Source organism: Cornus florida, unplaced genomic scaffold (genome assembly GCF_030987335.1).
Source record: "Cornus florida cultivar Cherokee Brave unplaced genomic scaffold, ASM3098733v1 CherokeeBrave_3.0.0_Hap2_Chr09, whole genome shotgun sequence".
Lineage (NCBI taxonomy): Eukaryota > Viridiplantae > Streptophyta > Magnoliopsida > Cornales > Cornaceae > Cornus > Cornus florida.
This window is the reverse complement of record NW_026775579.1, coordinates 70,610,426-70,630,573: the sequence shown is the minus strand read 5'-3', so window position 1 is coordinate 70,630,573 and position 20,148 is coordinate 70,610,426. Positions and strand designations below refer to the sequence as shown.

The 20,148-nt window shown below is 34.9% G+C and overlaps 2 protein-coding genes across 3 annotated transcripts; one reads left to right on the top strand and one right to left on the bottom strand.

The window, feature by feature from the left end:
* The first annotated feature begins 2,733 nt into the window (after positions 1 to 2,733).
* Positions 2,734 to 3,482, top strand: LOC132274301 (uncharacterized). Its single transcript, XM_059775556.1, has one exon. It carries the CDS (start codon positions 2,963 to 2,965, stop codon positions 3,224 to 3,226), a length of 264 nt encoding a protein of 87 aa, XP_059631539.1. The 5' UTR covers positions 2,734 to 2,962; the 3' UTR covers positions 3,227 to 3,482.
* Positions 3,483 to 5,843: 2,361 nt separating this feature from the next.
* Positions 5,844 to 10,673, bottom strand: LOC132274300 (light-harvesting complex-like protein OHP2, chloroplastic). 2 transcript variants are annotated; one of them, XM_059775555.1, is made up of 3 exons: positions 10,193 to 10,673; positions 6,074 to 6,143; positions 5,844 to 5,874 (listed from the first exon to the last, which is right to left on the bottom strand). In XM_059775555.1, the coding sequence occupies exons 1-3, from the start codon at positions 10,591 to 10,593 to the stop codon at positions 5,869 to 5,871; spliced, it is 477 nt and encodes a 158-aa protein (XP_059631538.1). In that variant the 5' UTR covers positions 10,594 to 10,673; the 3' UTR covers positions 5,844 to 5,868. The 2 variants fall into 2 exon arrangements, with proteins under 2 accessions (XP_059631538.1, XP_059631537.1); XM_059775554.1 differs by having other exon boundaries at positions 5,844 to 6,143; positions 10,193 to 10,672.
* Positions 10,674 to 20,148: the final 9,475 nt, after the last annotated feature.

The following is a 20,148-nucleotide window of genomic DNA, read 5'->3' as shown; positions in this document are numbered from 1 at the left end:
GTACTTTGACATCTCTCAACATTTGGCGTGTGTGCGCAACGACACTCTATGCCAGTAATATAAATTTTAAAAATGAACAAGTTACACTTTCTTTGCATTAAAAGAACTCAATAACCTTATATTTTGACATGAAATGACAAAATATCGTAAAATGCCATTAAAATGTAAAGTATCAATTTTCATACCAATTTTATACTATTAAATTTTACAAAACAATTTTTTTATTTTTGATAATGACATTTGATTAGGTGTTTTTTTAAGGTTTGATTAGGGTAATATAGTGTGTATAAGATGGGAAAAAAAAGGGTAATAGAGACTTCTAGGCTCCGTTTGTTTCGACGTAAAATATTTTTTTTAGAAATATTTTTTTTTACAAGTACAATATTGTTTTATTTTTACTTTGTCGGTATTTGGCAAAGATCTATGTCGAGGTTGAGGTTGAGTTCATCAGGACATATAAAATAATTTGTTGAAAATTGATGGATAAATTATTTTTGTTAAATTTTAATATTTTTCTTTCTTCGTAAATATTTTACAACAATCAAACACCAAAAAATAAAAAAATATTTTTTAAAAAATATTTTACGTCTAAACAAACGGAGCCTTAATTTGACTAATTTTTAATTTTTTTAAAAATTAAATTATTATTTGATTAGATTAAAAAAAAATGGAAGACATTTTATACTTTTAGAAAAGGTTAATTTAATAAAGGTAACACTCGATTTGTATGTAATTTGTCCTACACTGTTTTTTCTTTCAAGAGGTGTTTGACATGGAGTATAGTCCTATATAGTAAAGGATTAGGAGCACAAAATTGAGTTAAATTAAACGGTAGACGGTGGTGTGTACAAAAAGTAGGAATGTAATTAACGCGATCTGATGACTTGTGCTTAATAAAAATTTCTGGTTGAAGACCAATAATTGCAATTATCGATCTCCATCACGAAAAAATTTAAAAAATTACGCGTGCCTGTCTGTCGGCCAAGGTTATAAACTCGTTGAATACATCAGTGTAGCGTGTGCGGCCCAGAACATTAAGGGCATCACGGACATGTTATTGCCTCAAATATAGGCATTAAGTAATTTTTCAGTCGCCACCAAAGTGGACCAAGAATGAGGACAAAAGCAGATGATAATTAGCCAGACATGAGTCATAATAATAAGTGCCGCCTGGTGAATGTTTATGCATCATTTTCTACTTCTATATATATATATATATATATATATATATATAGTTCAATTTCACTTGATGCGCTCATGCACCAACATATATATATAAAAGTAGAAAATGATGCATAAAAATTCACCAGGCACCACTTATTATTATGATTATAGCTCCTTTTAAGAATCATACATGGTTTTGTTTGAGGTTGCAAAAATATTGCGTCTTGGTTCTCTGGATGGAATTATGAATATGTTTGCCACTCTCCAATTGTCTTTTCAATTAATAACCTTGTTTTTTTCATGGAAAGGTATTTGAGGTAAATTTACAGCGAAAATAAAGCTAGGTTTAAAACAGATATGACATTTTAGACTTTTGTTTAACGCGATTCCAACATTAAGGCCCAGTTTGGTTGGAAAGTAACGAAAAGAAAAGAAAAGTAATGGAGGAAAAAATATATATATATTTTTAAAGAAAAAAAAAAAAAAACGAATTTGGAAAGATACAATTTAGAAATCATGTGTTGCTTTTGTTATCATTTAAAAAATGGAATGAAATGAAAACAAAGAGAAGAAAAGACTCATTTTCAATGATATTTTGTTAATACTAATTTTACCTTTATTTAAAAAAAAGATAATTTGTGAAAAATTTATGATAGTAAATTCATTAAAATAGTTTTCTTTTTCCAAGTATATTTACTATCATTTATTTTCTTTTCCTTCGTTAATCAACGAATGTCATAAGTAGTTTAACAATATCTTTTATTTTTCATCTTCATTTTTTTTTTCTCCTAACTAATATAATTAATTATTTTTTTTTTCATTGTACCAAGCATAGTCGTAAGTTTTTTTCTAAATTTACTATTTATTTATAATCAAGACAAATTTAAAAAGTGTGAGCATAATTTATTCTAACATTTTATAATAAAGGTTCTTATCAATAATGATTCTTACACTGTATGGCATTTACCCAACGTTTGAAAAGAGTGGAAGGCCACCAAAACACAAGTCACAAAACATTAACATAAAGCCAAACGTCCCCCTATTTGCTTTACATAAAGGCAGGGTTGGCCTCCTAAATACAGTTTCTTCTATTAAAATGAATGAGACACATCCTTTTAAAAATACACAAATTGCCAATTAGAGACCCCACATAACAGGTGGGACCCACCCACCATGTGAACCCATTTGATAGCATCTCCCTGCAAGTTGGGCCCCACCACCATCACCACCAATGGCTCTCATGATTCCCAGCGTGATCAACAAAAGTCATTGCCCAACATCACACATGGACCTCACCCACCATACATCACTTTTAAAAATATTTAAAAAAAGCCCCCTCCGTTAGATTGACACATTTATTAATCCAATGGTTGATAGAGCGAGTTGGTATCTTCTGCGATGTGTTGTACATTCTGTACTGCATCGAACGAATCTTAACTCACACGATATGAACATTCATACATTCAAATTCATCAACGACGTATTATACATTCTGTATTACATCGAACGAATCTCAACTCATTGTTCATTCCTTAAATGATGCAACAAGTACAACGCTCCTTCGTAAAACTTTCACTTTTCCTCTCAACCAATCACCACCGTCCATTCCACTTAGAAGTACCATGACATATTCCTAGTTAAATCAACATTCTCCAATGTGCATGAGCATCAAACTTACGGGATGCATGGGATCATTGACTCTGACACCCTAACTTGAGTGTGTATATAAATGGTAAAAGCTAGGGAAACAAAAATGTGACCACATTAGTATCAAAGTTTCTCTCTCACCTTGGTGATCATGGAGAAGAGTAGGTCATTTCCAGAGTACTACTCCTGTGACTCCGGCGAGTTCGGGTTCGAAAACCGGCCAAACTCGTACGCATTCAACGGTCCGAGCACGAAAGGTGAAGGGTTCGCGCCGTCGAATGATCCGGAGCTCAAGAGGAAGAAGAGAATCGCGTCCTATAACATGTTCACCACAGAAGGGAAGCTGAAATCGACGGTGAGGGACAGCTTCAAGTGGGTGAAGACCAAGTTCAGCAACATACGTTACGGTGTGTGAGCTGCACACGATTAATCCTCTATGGTTCTCCTCCATTAATCCCAAGTCTCACTCATGATCTGATGATCATCACCCCTTTAGGGCATAGAGTTTGTGGTCATGCATGGTTTTGTTTGATGATCAAAACACATCAAGTGTGACGTGATATTGAGTTGTGTATAGCTGCGTTGCATGGGATCACCATCTAAGTGTGTGTGACTGTGTGTGTTTCCATCAGGTTTCTTTTGGTCAAAACTAGTTGAGTTTTTCATTCTTATATCATTTTGTTATATTGGATTTTAATTATATATGTGTGTATATATATATATATTATAAATACACGCCTTTATAATTATGTAGATAGTATATAACTCTTGCAAATCCTGATCCTAGCCATAGCTAAAATTTGGAGGGAATAAGAGAGCTCAAGGCCAGCAGTCGGTTAAATTAAGGTGAGAACGCTGAATTAAAGGTATGATGACTTTAGGTGGTCTCTTGACTCTCTTCCTAGTATTCATATCATAAAACATTCACGATATTATTTTTTTATTTTTAAAATTTTTTTCACGAGATATATATATATATATATATCCGGACTACCATTTGTTTGATCACCCAAACCTACTTTCTGATTAAATTGCAAATCTTGTAGGGCCAATTGGCCCGTAGAAGTGTCTAGGTAGAACAATTTCCATATTATTGGGGGTAGAAACACAAAATAGGAGACAGATATTGCTAATTAAAAGGGAGATTATTGAGTATAGTGACATCTTACCTCACCTTTTTCCTTGTATGAGGCTAGTAAAGAATTAACAAGGGTCCAGACGTTATGACATTTGACAACAACTAAGAGAGGTTGATACATACATATATATATATATAGATATATATATAGACAGAGAGAGAGAGTGAGAGAGAGTAGGGGATGTATATATGTGCAACAACTATATAATATTTTTTGAAATGACGATGTCACTTTTAGAATTCAATCATTAGTTTTATTTGATTGACATTTCATATCTGTTAACCAGTTTGGTGGTTTATCATTGCTCTTTAATTAATGAGAATGCCTTTAAGCTCACAGGAAGCTGAGAGCTTCTTTGTTTACCACTATATTTTTATATGTATTTGAGCTGCTTTACTAGATAATTTATTATTGTTAACTTGTGACTTCCAATGTTCTTTTAATCTGATCACACAAATTACCAATTCATTTCTCCAAAACAAATGATTGTTAAAATACTAATTCAATTTTTTTTATATTTTATTTTATTTTATTCTAAAATCATCAAATCAATGTTTTGGATTTCGAATTGAAGGAAACTTAATTTAAATTTGAACTAAATTTAATCTAACTCCAAATTCAAGATACCGATTTAGTCCACCCAACACAATATGAGTTTTAATTTTTTTATATTATTATTATTATTATTTATCATACTTGTGATTCCACAATTTTGAATAAGCAGGCAGTTCCTATCAAGCATTGTAGAAAGATTTGATTCCCACAAAACCTGTGTTCATACCATTAAAATATGTTGTCTGTTGAGTGTGACAATGCTATAGGTTTGTTGTGAAGGTGGTGGAAGGTTTCTATCTTACCAGAACTGCTTGTCACTATTATACTCTCCCAACCGCACGATTGCAATGGCCAGTGGACCAACTGGGAAAACCTACAAATATTCGCATAGTAGGATTGACTATAACACACAGAAACATACATACATCTATATATATATAAGCATTAGTTGTTATTTTTATTTTCTTTGTCGACTACAGTGGAGTCGGGTCTCTTATAGCATCCCATCGTTTATCATTGGGCACTTGTACTCTCCTGACTCCAACAAGGGTCGATTCAACCTCTGACTTACCTTTAGATTATCACTAACCTGATTCACCATCAAACCACACTAGCTTTATATGATTTCTAGTCTTCATAGTGTTTTGAATTTCATTTCAACATTCTGAAGACAAATCATGCCAAACTTTGCCCTCCCTCAGGCCTAATTTATTTCCAAAACCACCAATTTTTTAGCCAAATTTAGGCCCACAATTGGTCATAAATTCCTTTTTTTATTTTTTATTTTTTTTTATTTATAAAAAAAACCAATCTCATTGACACGAATAATCCCTATCTATCAATCAGAGAACATATATATACACACATCACATATTTATGCAAATTTTAATTAATAATTCAGAACCATCTTAGTATTTTCTTATGAAACACAAATAGATAGTAATGATCATAATCCTACTTATATCAATCATTAGGATTCATAATTGTAAGAAACGGCAATTGACCCTCATGATCATTATCCCACCTACATCAAACTCATTAAGTGAATGAAAATGTACTAAAAATTCATTTTTCACACAATATGTTCAAAGATTCATCCTCTCAAAGAACAATATAAAGCACTTCTAAAATATTCGCGTTTTGCTTTCCCGAGATTGTTTTTCCCCAACATTTTATTCAAGTAAGCATAAGTTGCAAGTGAATTATACATGTAGCTTTGCAGAAGTAATTCTAAGCTCAAACCAAGAGTAAGCAAGGACAAAGTTTCATTTGAGTGGTAAACAACTGACGCAACAAAGAAGATATGCATGTAACTTGATGTTAGCATCACTCCAATGATACGGCAAAAACGAACATTCTTCTCTTATTCCTGAAATTTAAAAGATATATGGGGATGCATAATTTTTCAATCATGTGATTTATGCAAATGAAATTGAACAATATACTCTGAAAAGTTGAACACTGTATATGACAACAACAATTGCAGAAAGCAGAGTATAGAGGGAGTTAATCAAGCAGAAGAGTCATTCCAGGTCTACTATCCCGAAATTGGAGAGTAGGATCTTTACTTGTTCAACGAAGTCCGAGCCTGTTGCATACTCTGTTAGCATCCCAACAGCAAAGCCGAACATTGCCCATCTACTCGGTCAACATCCCATATACAAAAAGAAAAGATCCCAGATCAATATGGTATATTATGTCCACAAATAAATATGCTAGTAAACAGAATTCCTCAGGCGGATTTAACCAAAACTAAAAAAAGGTAAACAAAGTTCGTGGGCATATCACCATTCTGAAAGTCAAAGTGACTAAGATAAGGGTTTGTTAAATCAACTTTAGGGTAGTAGCAAAATGACACAGATCTCCAATTTCTTTAACATATTACCAAGCATGCATTGCACAAATCTATATTTATCGTGTCCAAAATTAAATTAACTACAATGGGATTTAAAAGGTAGTGAGAATGAGAGTACAAGTCTGAGAGCAGCCAAAATGGGTAAAAACATTGTCACGTGGTCTATATCCAGTCTATCCCTCTCAACAATCCACAAAAGCTTGACCAAACGCTAGATAAATGATGTATGGATGGGAAACTCATGTACAGGCGGGGAGACGTGAATATGGGGCACTTCATGTCGAGATTGTACAATCCTTGACAATATAAACGGGAAAGAAAACCATTTGGCTAATGTCTGATACAATCTTTCACCAGAATATGGAAGAAAAGGAAATCCGCTCAGCTTATGTCCCATACAAAGAAAACCATTCTGCTTATGCTTCACTCAGAATTGTGGAAGGAGTGATACAAAAACTGAAAGAGATAAATGCAAGCTGCGCGTATATACTCTCTTCTTGGTGAAAGGGTCATACATGATTCAGGCCTCTATAGAACAGCTAAAGTAGCTGCCATAATTAGAAATAATGTTCGGGACTGGTCTTCGTTTCATCACAGGTCTCCAGTCATCTTTGTTTTGAAAGATTTTCTTTCCAGTCATTATCTTCAGGCCTCATTTATGGACACCGGTCTTCATTTAATCACAGGTCTCCAGTCATCTTTGTTTTGAAAGATTTTCTTTCCAGTCATTATCTTCAGGCCTCGTATATGGACACCGTTATTTTATCATGAGTTCACTACTAAGACTGCTCAGGACTTTACTAAATCTCATTCTCCTAAAGTTCCTTGGTCTCATCTGCCTTGGTTTAAGGGTCATGTTCCAAGGTTCAGTTTTATTTTGTATTCAGCCATTCTAACCAGATTGCCTACTCAAGACAGGTTACTTATGTTGTGCAGAAGCATTTCCAAACAGATATACCCACAAAGATGGGATATCCAAGTAACAACCAAAATTAAAATGATAGGTCCCAATAGGGCTACGTCCACAGCCGATGACGATCCGTATCACTATAAAGAAGAAGATTACAAATTGAAAAACTTTTTGGTTCTTCCCCACAATAATCTCTCTTCTCACACCTCTCACTCACACACAAAGAAGACTCACACAAACACTCTCAAGAAATACCCCGAATAGTATATGGTTTACATAAAGAGGAAAACCCACCCAAAAACAAGCTTCAAGTTTCACTTGAAGATTGCACACACAAAAGGATTTTCTTACACACACAAAACCAATATACTATCTTGATCCAAATTGATCCTCACTTGGATGCTCTTGGATCATTTTCAGATGCTTGAACCTATGAGACACAAAGGCTATTTATAGCCTAATTATGCCTCTTGAAGACATATGCAATGACATATGCAAGTTTGAATTTGGAAAAAAGGAAGCCAAACAAAAACAACTTGTGCTTGCTGATCAAGCATATCAAAGACTGAAGCTGCTGACATTTCAATCTTGCTGACCATGCCTATGCTTGTTGATCACACAAACTGTGGTGGCAAGGGGCTGATGTAGGCCATGATGTATTGAGCCACAATTCCAACAACTTATTCATAGATGCGTACTTTGTGTGGCAACGAAGTTGAAGATCACAATCGCCTATTTTTTGAATGCTACTTTCCTTCCAGTATATGGCAATCAATCAGATCGAAATGGTCTTTCTGCCTCTAATTCCTCTAGGAATTTTCGGGTTTTTTGGGCTTCAACTCAGTTTAAGGCAGTTCTTTTCACTCCACTCTCTGCAAATTGGCTTTCTCTTCTACAGTTTACGATATTTGAATTGAGAGGAACTGCAGACAGCTTGCCAATACTGCTAAAGACCCTTCAGCTATTACTAGGTTGATTGAAGACTCTGTGAGGCTTAAGCTCGTTAGTTTTAGAAGTGTTATTGCTTCCGATTCGAATAAGAACATTCAACTCAGCTCGAACTTGCCTGCTGAAAATTTTCACTCTCTTTAGTTGAATGCCTTCTCTCACGCCTCTACAAGTTTTGAGGGGCTGTTTTTTATGGTTGATCTATTGGCCTCAAGTCTCTTTGAAGCAGAGGGTGGTTCAATCTGGTTTTATCTTTTCTTATGGAATCTTGATTCGCTTGGGTTGGTTTCCTCTTCTTCCTTTTCTAGCAGTTCGCATCTATCTTGTAGCTTTAATTTTCCATTGTACTCCATTAATTCATCCTTTTAGGCTTTGTTCTATAGCTTTTCCTTTTTGCTGCTCTGTTTCAGAGTTGTCTTTGGGCTTGTTGCTTTCCAACGCTTTCATTACAGATATAGAATATAATATAGAAATAGATTTTCCATCCAATTTGAACCGCGGTTCTCACCAAGCAATCAATATTTTGGATTTGGAGCCACTTTGAGGTTCCCAATGAAATGAGGCATGGAAAGATTGTGGGGTATGCCCCCATGTAACTCTGTAATGAGTTTGTTCTTTTAATACAAATCAGCTTGCTTCTCAAAACATAAAAAATAAATAAATAAAGAATGAACTTTCAGTTGACTAGACCTAAACCATGGACCGACATATCATATTGATTTACAATTTTATCTTAAAAGATGCTTGTGTAATTGGAGACAGTAATTAAGTCCAAAAAACTCCTAGTTTGTATCTTGTGTGTAATATACATAATTATAGTTTAATTTAGATAAGAGATTTCACTAAAATCCTCAAGGAGTCCACAACAAGAATGCATTTGATTTCCATGAGGTAACAAATACTCTAGTTTATTCTCCCATGCTAATGCTCTTGCTGAAAAGGGGCATAACTGAAAAGGCATATAATGCTTGTTTTAATCTAGAGATAAGTAATAAATTAGAAAAAAAAAAAAAATTATATATATATATATATATAAGGAACAGCCTAATAAGTTGAGAAGTAGAAAATTCACTATTTGGAAAACACATATCCCAACTCAAATGTACATAAACACAACTGGTTGGCTTGATATAAATAATTTCCATTTTTCACAAATTTAAAGGAACTCAAAACAAGGACCCAATATGCAATTTTAATTTCTCAGCAACCAAACTGAGAGCAAAGGTATCGGAAATCAGAATCATAAATTAGTACCAAGATTTGCTTTGGAAAGTAAATTTCATCAGAAGTTTTCAGTCAAATTTTGTACTAGTTTACACAATCTATAATTAATTTAAAACAGAGGTTTCAATACCCCTATGATCAATACAATTACATCTTTTGATGAAGCAATTAGAATTGACTTTAATAAATTAAATATAAGAAGAGATATAGAGGCAATGATGGTCATGACGATTAAAGATAATAGAACTACAGAACCACAAGAAGAAGAAGCCTTTTCCCGACTACTTGGGGTCGACGGCATGAATCATATGTTTCCATTCAGCTCTATTAAGGTCATATCTCGGTCAAACCACATGCTACCATATCTTTCCTTACTAACTCTACGACAACTTTAGTCCTCCTCTTCCCCTAATATTACCTGAATGTGAACCACGTCCCTTTCCCTAACTAGAGCACTTAAATATCTTATTTGCACATGACCAAACTATTTTAACGGATATTTTTCTCTTTTTATCTTTAATTAATTTGTATTATTCCCACCATCTCCGGAATGTGATCATTTCTAATTCTATACGTCTAATCTTACTGCACATCATCTCGTCACTCACATTTCTGCCCCCACACACTTTATGCATATGTTGTAATAGAATTACAGAAACAATCAATATAAAATTATTAGGAAAAAAAAACCTAATTTCCAAAAGTACAACCACTGAAATGAGAAAAGGGTAACTATGTATTTTCATTTACCTGCCATTAGAAATCTCGTTCTTGCCAATGAAACCAAAGAATGGGCCTTGATTGGCTTCCTCAAGCTTCTTCTGCTTAAAATACTCCTGAAGCTCCTTAGCCTTTTGCCTCTGGAACTCCATGGTTATTACACTCTTGCCCTCGGCCGCCTTCGGCAGGGGAGGGGCTGGCGAAGGGGGCGGAGGCGACGGTGGGACTGGTTTGAGAGGCGGAGTAGCCACCGGTCTCCGGAGAGGGCCTTCGGTTTGGGAGCTCCTAATGGTGAAAATGGAAGGCTTAGTTGCAGAGAATCTGATACATGGGATTGAAGAATATGAAGAAGTCGAGGAAGATGTTGATGATGAGTTTGATGAGATTCTGATGATATATGGGATTGAAGAAGAATATGATGCTACTGACATTTTCTCTCTCTAAGCAGATTGTGGAACGAGAAGATTCGATGATTGGATGATGTGTGTCTTCTGTGTGTTATCCAAATCAGTGTGTGCGCGCGCCACATTTTGTGTACCATTGAGTTCCGCGCGTGTGGATAACAAGTGGCCAACTCCCATTTTTTTTTTTGGAAGAAAAAAAAATAGGTGGGAGATTAACCTAGCTACCAAAAGGAAAAGAAATTAGTGCTTGTGAATCAGATTATATAGCATTGGATGGATTAACCAAGATATATATTATGTTTGTTAATAACCAATGATTATTATTATTATTATTATTATTCTGAATGACAAAACAAATGCACACTCTTTTGTTTACCCCGAACTTAAATTATTCTATGTATAATCAAGGATAGAGAGGTTCCACTAGACCCTAATTCTCTTTGATGGATTATCAAATTTTGATTCCGAAAGGTTTATTAAACTATATATTTCAATTGGTATCTGACTCAATTGATTTAATTTGAATGTGATTGTAATTAAAACTAAATCAGGCTTTTGATCACTTGTGTGGATAACAAGTGGCCAACTGTTTGTTTATTGATTTATTTATTTGTTGAAAGAAAAAAAATAGATGGAAAATCAACCTAGCTTCCAAAAGAAAAATAAATTAGGGTTGGGTTAACCAAGATATATATTATGTTTGTTAATACGGATTATTATTATTATTATTATTATTATTATTATTATTATTATTATTTAATGATAAAGTAAACATATACTCTTTTGTTCACACTCGAATTCAAATTTCTCTATTTATCCTCGAGGATAGAGGGGTTCCGCTAGACCTAAGGCTCTTTGGTGGATTATCAAATTTCAATTGTTAAAGGTTTATTAAAATATATATTTCAATTGATATCCGACTCAATTGATTTAATTTGTAATTAAAACTAAATCGGGATTTTGATCATATGTCTCTTACTCCATTACAATCTCAGTTGAGTGGAGTTAAACAACATGATAGTTTAAAGTATAATTTAGTCCATAAATGTGATATTTCCGGATTTTCGAATGCTGGTTAGCCAGGCCCATTCCCGAATGCCTGGGAATATCAAAACAAATCAGTAATAAATGAACACAAAGTACAAAGGAATAAATAAAAATGCAAAAATGGGATCTAGAATGATAATCCATTATAGTAAATTTCATTAATAAATTCTTATGATACAATTAATCCTCTAGTAAAATAACTCGAGAATCCAGACTGTGTGGATTCCTAATAATAACCCAACTGAAATAATTAAAATGAAATATAATCCGAAACTAAAACATGAAGAAAAATCCTACGTAGTCGGAAGAGTGAATGATGTCTTTGCTCAGCACGACCAAACGCTAAGACTGGAACTGACAAACACTTGAAAAATAAAAGTGGGTCAGGCCCACAAACAAGTTCTGCTCTACTACAGTCCAAACAGAGATCCGATACACATATACATCCTAGTCAATCCAACAATAACTAGTAGTCCGTATATATATATAGATACACACTAAAAGGGCTCCCACTGGCTATAGGGCAGCCTCAACCTGAATAGTAGATAACATGTAAAACGCACCGATAGTGGGCATAAGTACTTAGACCTACTAAGGCACATCATAATTTTTTTTTTTTTTTTTAGTTAGTACTCGGAAGTAGAGGCCTAGTACCGTTAAGCAACAGGCCTTTTGGTAGGCATACCATAATCCACTGTAGTTAGCTAAACACCCTATGGACTATACGCACCCTAACCACTGATCCTGAGACCCAAGCTCATATCATAGCACATAATTATATATATATAATCCGTCCTATCTAATCATAAAAGTAAACTATCCATTCATATATTTCAATGGTGTGTTATCCAACTGTTCCGTTAACCTGACAAGAACATCCGTTCCCTTATAAATCCGAATAGTTAGGACTTAACCTTTTTAGTTAATCATTCCCTAGAATGCCACCATCCCATACTGGTACATTCTATCCATACAATCCAATAATTGATATAACAATTAAAGTAATACATTAAATAATCTAGAAATAAGCATAATAACATAATATTATGTTATCACAAAATATGAATGACTTATAATTTATTTAAACTTCCTACATCATGTATTCTATACAAACTGATTCTTAAAACATGCTGATATATTTTATTTCACAGTTAAGTAAGCATTCTCTAAATACAATTCATGCTAAACATTTAATCTTAATTGCTAGAACAAATTATAAAGATCAAACCCATTCATTCTTTTAAGAATTCAAATAGCATGCCTCGTTATAATCAAGTTTATTAAAATTTATTTAATCTCATACCTAGTCCCTATTTAATATTCGGGACCCCTCAAAATCAATTAAGGTTAATTTAAACCCTATTTACGTTAATTTCCGAGGTAAGGCTCGAGCTTTTATCCTGATAGCTCGAACTTTCTATCCATGGCTCGAGTTTTTTTATCAATAGCTCGAGTTTTGCATCAATGGCTCGAGCTTTAACTCTAAGGCTCGAGCTTTCGAGCTTTTCACCTATGGCTCGAGCTTTGCACCCAAAGCTCGAGCACTTTAACAGTGGATTGAGCACTGTTATGCGAATCTGCCTAGAAATTCAACTGTACGCCTGTTCTTCATTGTTAAGGGTTCTAAGGCATCAATCTAATTCCATAAGTCCATATTAATTTGTTTTAGATATTTTAACATGTAAATATTAATCTTAAACATCAATTTATGCATCAAAAATTTAATATTACAAAATCAAGAACATATATGTAAACACATAAAACCCTCTATTCTAAACCAATTCAAGCATGCATAATTATTCAATTTTAAGTGTTTAAGCATCTTGGAATTTCCTAGGCATATATAGAAACACAAATCAAAGGGAAAGAGATAGAAGAAGAACTTGCCCTAAAGGTTTTCGGATAAAAATCTCAAACTCCTTCTTCTCTGATTTTCTTCTTTAATGATTATTCTCCTCATTCTTCCTTCCTCTTCCTCTTTCTCTCTCTAACTCTATCTCTCTCTCTCTTAAAAATATATTACGTGATTTATTCTCCAGCCCCTTTTACAACCATATAGTTACATATTTATAGACAACTAAATTAACACTAATCATTTTCCCAATCCGAGTTAACTTAATAAAGAAAATAATAAAATTTGTAATGACCCGTTCATTATCCTTCCTTTCATTTTTCTCCATTTTTACGGATTAATTTTTTTCGTTGAAATTCCCTTTCGTGTATCCTCACTCCTCGTGGTCAGAGTTGATTTTTGATTTCACGTACTTTCATTCTTGTTGGTTTCCTTGAAAGGCGTAGCTTTACTTTTTGATAAAAGCTCGCCAGTCGTTTCTTTTTCCCACAGGGACGTGGATGAAAAGATTCTTCAGAAATATTTTTCATTTCTTAGGGTGTTTTCATAAATATCTTGAATATATTTTGATTTGGGGGTTTTTAAGAAAATATCTTTCGGAAGATATTTTCATTTGGGTTACTTGCACAGTTATCCTTTTGTGTAAGGGCCTTTATGTAATTAATGAAAGTTAATTGCAAAGTGTCTCCTTGGGGCTTGGATCCTTGTACGGGATTCATTTTCACATTTCGTTGAGTCGTGTACTCTTAGAATTGTCTTGCGATCAATCTCCCCAGTTTTCGAGTTTTTGACCCTGATTGCCGTTGAACTTGTTCGGGGCATATCTCTTTTTTCGAGACTCGGTTTTCGATGTCATTTCTTCCGTTATTCATTTTTTCTCATTTAGGTTCTTTTTTGTTCACGGTGTTTTGCTGTTTGAGCGCGTCTGCTTAAATTCCACTTTTTCGGACTCGGCAAGGCCCGTTCGAGACACTTTTAGAGTTTTTCTATAAATAGGGGATGTCATAAGAAAAAGTGAACATTTTATTCTTCTTCCTCCCTCCTTAGCTGGCCATCCATGGCAGCCTTGGGCTGCCACCTTTTTTCTTCTTTTTTCGGCCACTTCCCTTTAGTAAAATGCCAAAATGCCTTAGTGTTTATCGTAGGCCTTGGCGAGACGGTCCTTTCCCACTTATTAGAATCTGGTTTCAGCCTTTTTTCAAGTTCGGGTTTGAAGCCAAGTTTGGATTTTGGTGTGACCCCCTTGGAGTTTAATGTTCACCTTGTTGTCTCCGACAAAACCCCGAAATATCGTCGGATTCGGGGCGGTTTCCATTTGATGGCTTTTGAGATTTTCATCTCAAATTGAGGTAGGAGATGTCTTAGGTTTATATATGTATTGTATTGATTGTTTTATAAGTTTATACAACTTGTATGCATGTCTATGTATTTTATCTAGATTTTAATTTAATTATTTTCTTTGTATAAGATTTAATTCTCGTGGTTGTATATTGCTTAGAATTAAATTGTTGCATGCTATTAAATTAGGCCTTGATATGTTCATTAACATATATTAAATTGGAAGTATTTGAATAAGTATTACAACTTTTATTTAATGATTTTCTTTTATGAAAATCTAATTCACATGGTTGTAACTAGCATGAAATCAACTTGTAATGTGATATTAAAATAGGTCTTGGTATGTTCTTTAACCTATGTTAAATTGAAAACATTTGGAGTTGTTTAAAAATCTAGAGAAAATTAATTAATTAGTTTAATTAATTTTATTTTAAGTGTTTTAATCACTTAATTTGATAATTGATGTGTTAAGTGTTTTAATCACTTAATTTGATAATTGATGTGATATATGTGAAGACCATGCTATGTCCTTTAACATATATAAATTTGAGGTTATTTGGAATCGATTTGAAATTTAGAGAATTTAATTATTTTATTTTATTAAATCCTATCTACTCGTTCCATGGATTTAATTATGTCTTAGAAGTTATTATCTCTTTAAATCATGGTAATTGGACTTAGCATGATATAGGATCTCATTGTCTTGTTTAGCTTGTTTACAGGGACGGAGGGAGGGGTGGGCTAGCAGGGGCCAGGCCCCCCTAAGAATTTTTATTTATTTTTACTATATATAATTAATTTAGACTTTATAGTTGGCCCCCGCAAAAAAATTAGTTCAGCCGCAAAGCGCCTCACTTTCCTCATTCAAACTCGAAGAGCGAAGAGGGTTTCAAGCCTTCAACTTCAAGGTCAGAGATTCTCAGACTCAGAACCATTGAATCATTGATCGTGACAGGCTAATAACCTTGGCCTTTGGGCGATGAATGATGATTGCGAACCTCCGACGCACCTCAGGTTCTTCTTTTCTCTCCCTTCATCTACATGATTACATATTTCTATTTTTTTTTATATATTTTTTCCCCTTTTCTCATTTTTTTTTTTTTGGGGTCAATGTTTGCATTTAAGTTATAAACTGAATGCTAGCTTTAGAATTTCAAGTTAGTGGTGGACCGTGGACTAATGGTAAAAGATTGAACTATTGAAGGGAAAAGTGGAAAACTAGAAAACTAGGTGGTTTTGGATTCAAAACCATGATGAAGCTATCAACTTGTAAAGTGAATTTCACAACATTTAATGGGTGCTATACATGTTCTGTTTTTAATTCTTAGTACATAGTAAGTCAGAGCTGGAGCAAATTCAGTTTATAAATTAATGACATATATTACTAATTTACTAACAAATAGAAATGGTTTGGCTCATGAAATAATGAAATAAAAAATAAAATCTAATATGAGAAACAAGCACAAACTCCATTTAATTATTTGTTCACTTTCTTTTAATTCAGGTGATCATTCTAAATATGTCAAAGCAAGGCTCACGGAATTAAGAAAAAATTGGAAAACAAATTCTAAGCTCACAGAGTTCACCATTACGGTACACTAACTTCATCTAATTATTTAGTTGTCTTATGCACACTACTACACCGGCGCACAATTTTTTGTTGGTGGTAATAATTTATAATTATTAGTTAGTTGTCTTATGTACACTGCACAGGCGCACATTGTCAAGATATGAAGAGTTTAGACACAGCACAGGCGCACAATTTATTTTTTAGACACTGCATAAGCGCACAAATTTTGTGGGTGATAATTGTTTTATTTTTAAAATTAGTTGTTTCATGCGCAATGAGGGCGCACTGTTATTTACTACTCAATTATGTTTATTAGGAATTTAGGATGGTTTAAATTACAATGCAAAACCCTAGATATTAAAAGTTTATATTTGAATTACCCTCTTTAGGTACAATGCTATAGGATAGTCAATCCAAAAAGAACTATTGACTTATTTTTTAAAAAAAAATGATGTGCCTTCCGCTGCTTCTGCCTCTAATGTTGACCAAAGTTTGGTTAGATATATTTTTGTATGCATCTAATCGATAATGAAATATTTTTGGCTTAAAATATTATTTTATTATATTGGTAAAACTGTTAATACTTCGCCCCCTCCCTTCCATACTTTGAATCCTAGCTCTGTCCCTGCTTGTTTATATATATCTTGTGTAGGTATATAACTTGTTAGAATATCACTGTTGCTTACCTTGAAAGCTAGTTACTAAATTGTAACTTATTTAGTACTTGTGGCTTAGGACAATAATTTGGCTCAATTGTTGTAAAATACTTTTGTTTTAATATATAAATTGCATATTGAAGACTTGACATATCATATGTCATTTAGACTTGAATTCTATGACATGATTTGTGTGGATTCAATCTTACTTGTGCATGCAAGATGGTTTTTATGCATTATTTGATTTAATATAAGTTTGGTTTAACTTATTGATTTTACATAAGTTTTGAACTTATTGATTTTGGAAAACTTGTAAGGACATAATATAGGTGATGGCTAGAGTTTGGCTCTAGTACAGAGATAAGAGTTTTCTAAGTCATAAGTGTGAACTAGGCAGTACCTTGTGGGTCGTAATTACTCAGAATAACTTGCTTGGTCTATGACCATGTGTCCTAGTCTTTCCACTATTTGATTTCGCATTTAATTTCAAGTTGTTAATCATAGATTACTTGTACCTTGAGAATTGGTGCTTACCTTGTGTATTTAGATATCATTTAGTATACTTGAAACTGTACACTTGCTTCGTGTAATTAGATCTCATTTAGCATTCTTGAACTTGTATCCTTGTTTGTGTATCTAAACTCTATCTAGTATACTTACGCCTTGTATGTTTGATTTTTGTAATTGGATTTCATTTTAGTATACTTGTGTCGTGTATACTTATTTCATGCGTAATTCATTTAGCTTAGTATACTTGTGCCTGTATACTTGATTCACGAGTTTTCCATATTAATTGTATAAATGTGTATATATGCTTAGATATTGCATAACTTGTTTAATATGGTTTAGTATACTTGTAAATGTATGCTTATATGTCATATATCATGTTTCAACATTGTTTTGTATACTTGAGCATGTATACTTGCACGCCGTAGTTCATTTCAATTGCATGAGTAGCTTGAGATGATCCCTTAGTCCCACTTATGACATAGACGTTAGGTCACATGACCCTTTTGAATTGTTTCACGTTAATGTGATAACCTTGTAAAAAGTTAGGTCTATGCATGCTCATTCCCTACGAGTAATACAAGTTATTTACCCTTCGTTGAATGCGACCTATTTCAGGTAAGAAGACGTGGTTTCGGGATGCACAATATCCCTGGGTTGTTTCGTTGAATTGAAGTTCTTTTAAATGTATTCTTGTTCACATGCAAGCGTTAGCATGTTTGAGTTTTACTTTTCTAGTTGTAATGCACAGTTATGTTAAAAATGTCATTTTTACCTTGAGACTTGTAATGTGTGCCTAATGTCACGAAGTGATTCCTAAGATGCTTGGAGTGTGGAAGACACGCATGCTAGTTGGCAAAAAGCAGAGTTTGACTAGGAATGGTTCCAAGGAAAGGGTGTGTAGGACCATAGGATGGTACCTCTTTAGAGTTCAGGCAGGTCGATTCGGTTGAGTGCGAGGAGCTTGTCGCTGGTCGTGGACTTGACTATGAAGAAGGGAGATGGCCATCCCTGCACAAACTGGTCGAGAGCTAGAACCGTTCCCCTGACAAGGCCATGGCAGGCAGAAACCAGTCAGCATATATCCTTGGGAGGAAAGGTCGTGGTGGCTGACCAGGGCGCTTACGCAAGCTGAAGCAACACCTTGGTGTCACACGAGCCGTGCCGCTACGCCAAATCTCTAGGCCTGTGACAAATGGTATCAGAGCAGGATTTAGGGTAAGCACAGAGGGTGCCCCCTTGTCGATCCGGGAGGGGTAGGAAAATGAAGTCGGTGCAATGAAGTTGCGTCAATGAGGAGGAATCAATGCAGTTGGAGGAGAGCCTTTATCTCCCCAGGAAGAAGCGTCCATTGAAGTTGTGCACCGGAGGGCAGCGCGCACCAAAGCTCGTGCGAGCTCCTTGGGTGATGCAAACCGTGGAGAAGGGCGGGCATCAATTTGGCAGGAGAACTTTGCTTGCTCAAGATGTCGCGGAGGCAGTATGATAGAGAAGAGTCGCGTCCTTAAGGAGTGGACGTCCCTTTGGTCTGAGGTCTATCATTGGGCCAGTGCAGTGTAAAGAGCTGCACAATAAAGCGATGGTGGGAAGACAAGCATACTGCTTGGAGGCAGACTTTGGAAGGGAGTGGACGCAGTAGTGAAGCGCCGCACTGCGACAAGGGCATCGTAGGATTTGGGTGTGGGAGTGTCACGAAGTGATTCCTAAGACGCTGGGAGTGTGGAAGACACACATGCTGGTTGACAAAGAGCAGAGTTTGACTGGGAATGGTTCTAGGGAAAAGGCATGCAGGACCACAGGATGGTACCTCTTTAGAGTTCAAGCAGGCCGACTAGGTTGAGTGCGAGGAACTTGTTGCTGGTCGTGGACTTGACTATGAAGAAGGGAGTTGGCCATCCCTGCACAAACTGGTAGGGAGCTGGAGTTGTTTCCCTAACGAGGCCATGGCAGGCCGAAACCAGTCAGCATGTATCCTTGGGAGGGCAGGTCGTGGTGGCTGACAAGGGCGCTTGCTCGAGCTGAAGCAACGCGTTGGTGCTGCCGCTGCGCCAAATCTCTAGGCCCGTGACACTAAACACACTTTTTGATATTCATTTGATGTATATGATATGTGGCCAACGGTCAAATTTCGTTTTGAAATCCATGTATGTCCATAAATGTAGAAATTTGTCTTTAATGTGAATAATATGAAAATTTTGGGTTTTAACATATCATTTTTGCATTGGAGTGTGCATTGTGTATGAAATATCATTTGGTATTCATTTACTATGTATAAGGTGTGGCCAAGGGCCAAACACCATTTTGTTTTAGGTTTTGCATTTTGCTTTCATATATTGCATTTTTGGGCTAAAATAAGAAAATGAGAGCCTTTAAGAGTTCATTTTCAAATTGGGTGGTGCAAAGTATGCACGAACACATCCACTAGGACCTATTTAATATGCATGAAGCGTGACCAAGGACCAAACGGTCTTATGATTACATTAAAGTCCGGTTGTTGCATTGTTTGCCTTTTTAGGGCATTTTTCACGCATTGGGGGTTTGGATAGGTCATATTTTGCATCGACAGTATTTTTAAGTCGTGGATCATTGTAGCGCATCCTAATAGGTAAGTT

Bases quoted from the DNA above. Each gene is read 5' to 3' on its own strand.
- LOC132274301 (XM_059775556.1), top strand. From the start codon at position 2,963: ATGGAGAAGAGTAGGTCATTTCCAGAGTACTACTCCTGTGACTCCGGC.
- LOC132274300 (XM_059775554.1), bottom strand. From the start codon at position 10,593: ATGTCAGTAGCATCATATTCTTCTTCAATCCCATATATCATCAGAATC. The intron at 6,144-10,192 runs GTAAATGAAAAT...TTGACCGAGTAG, and splicing joins AACGAGATTTCTAATGGCAG to ATGGGCAATGTTCGGCTTTG.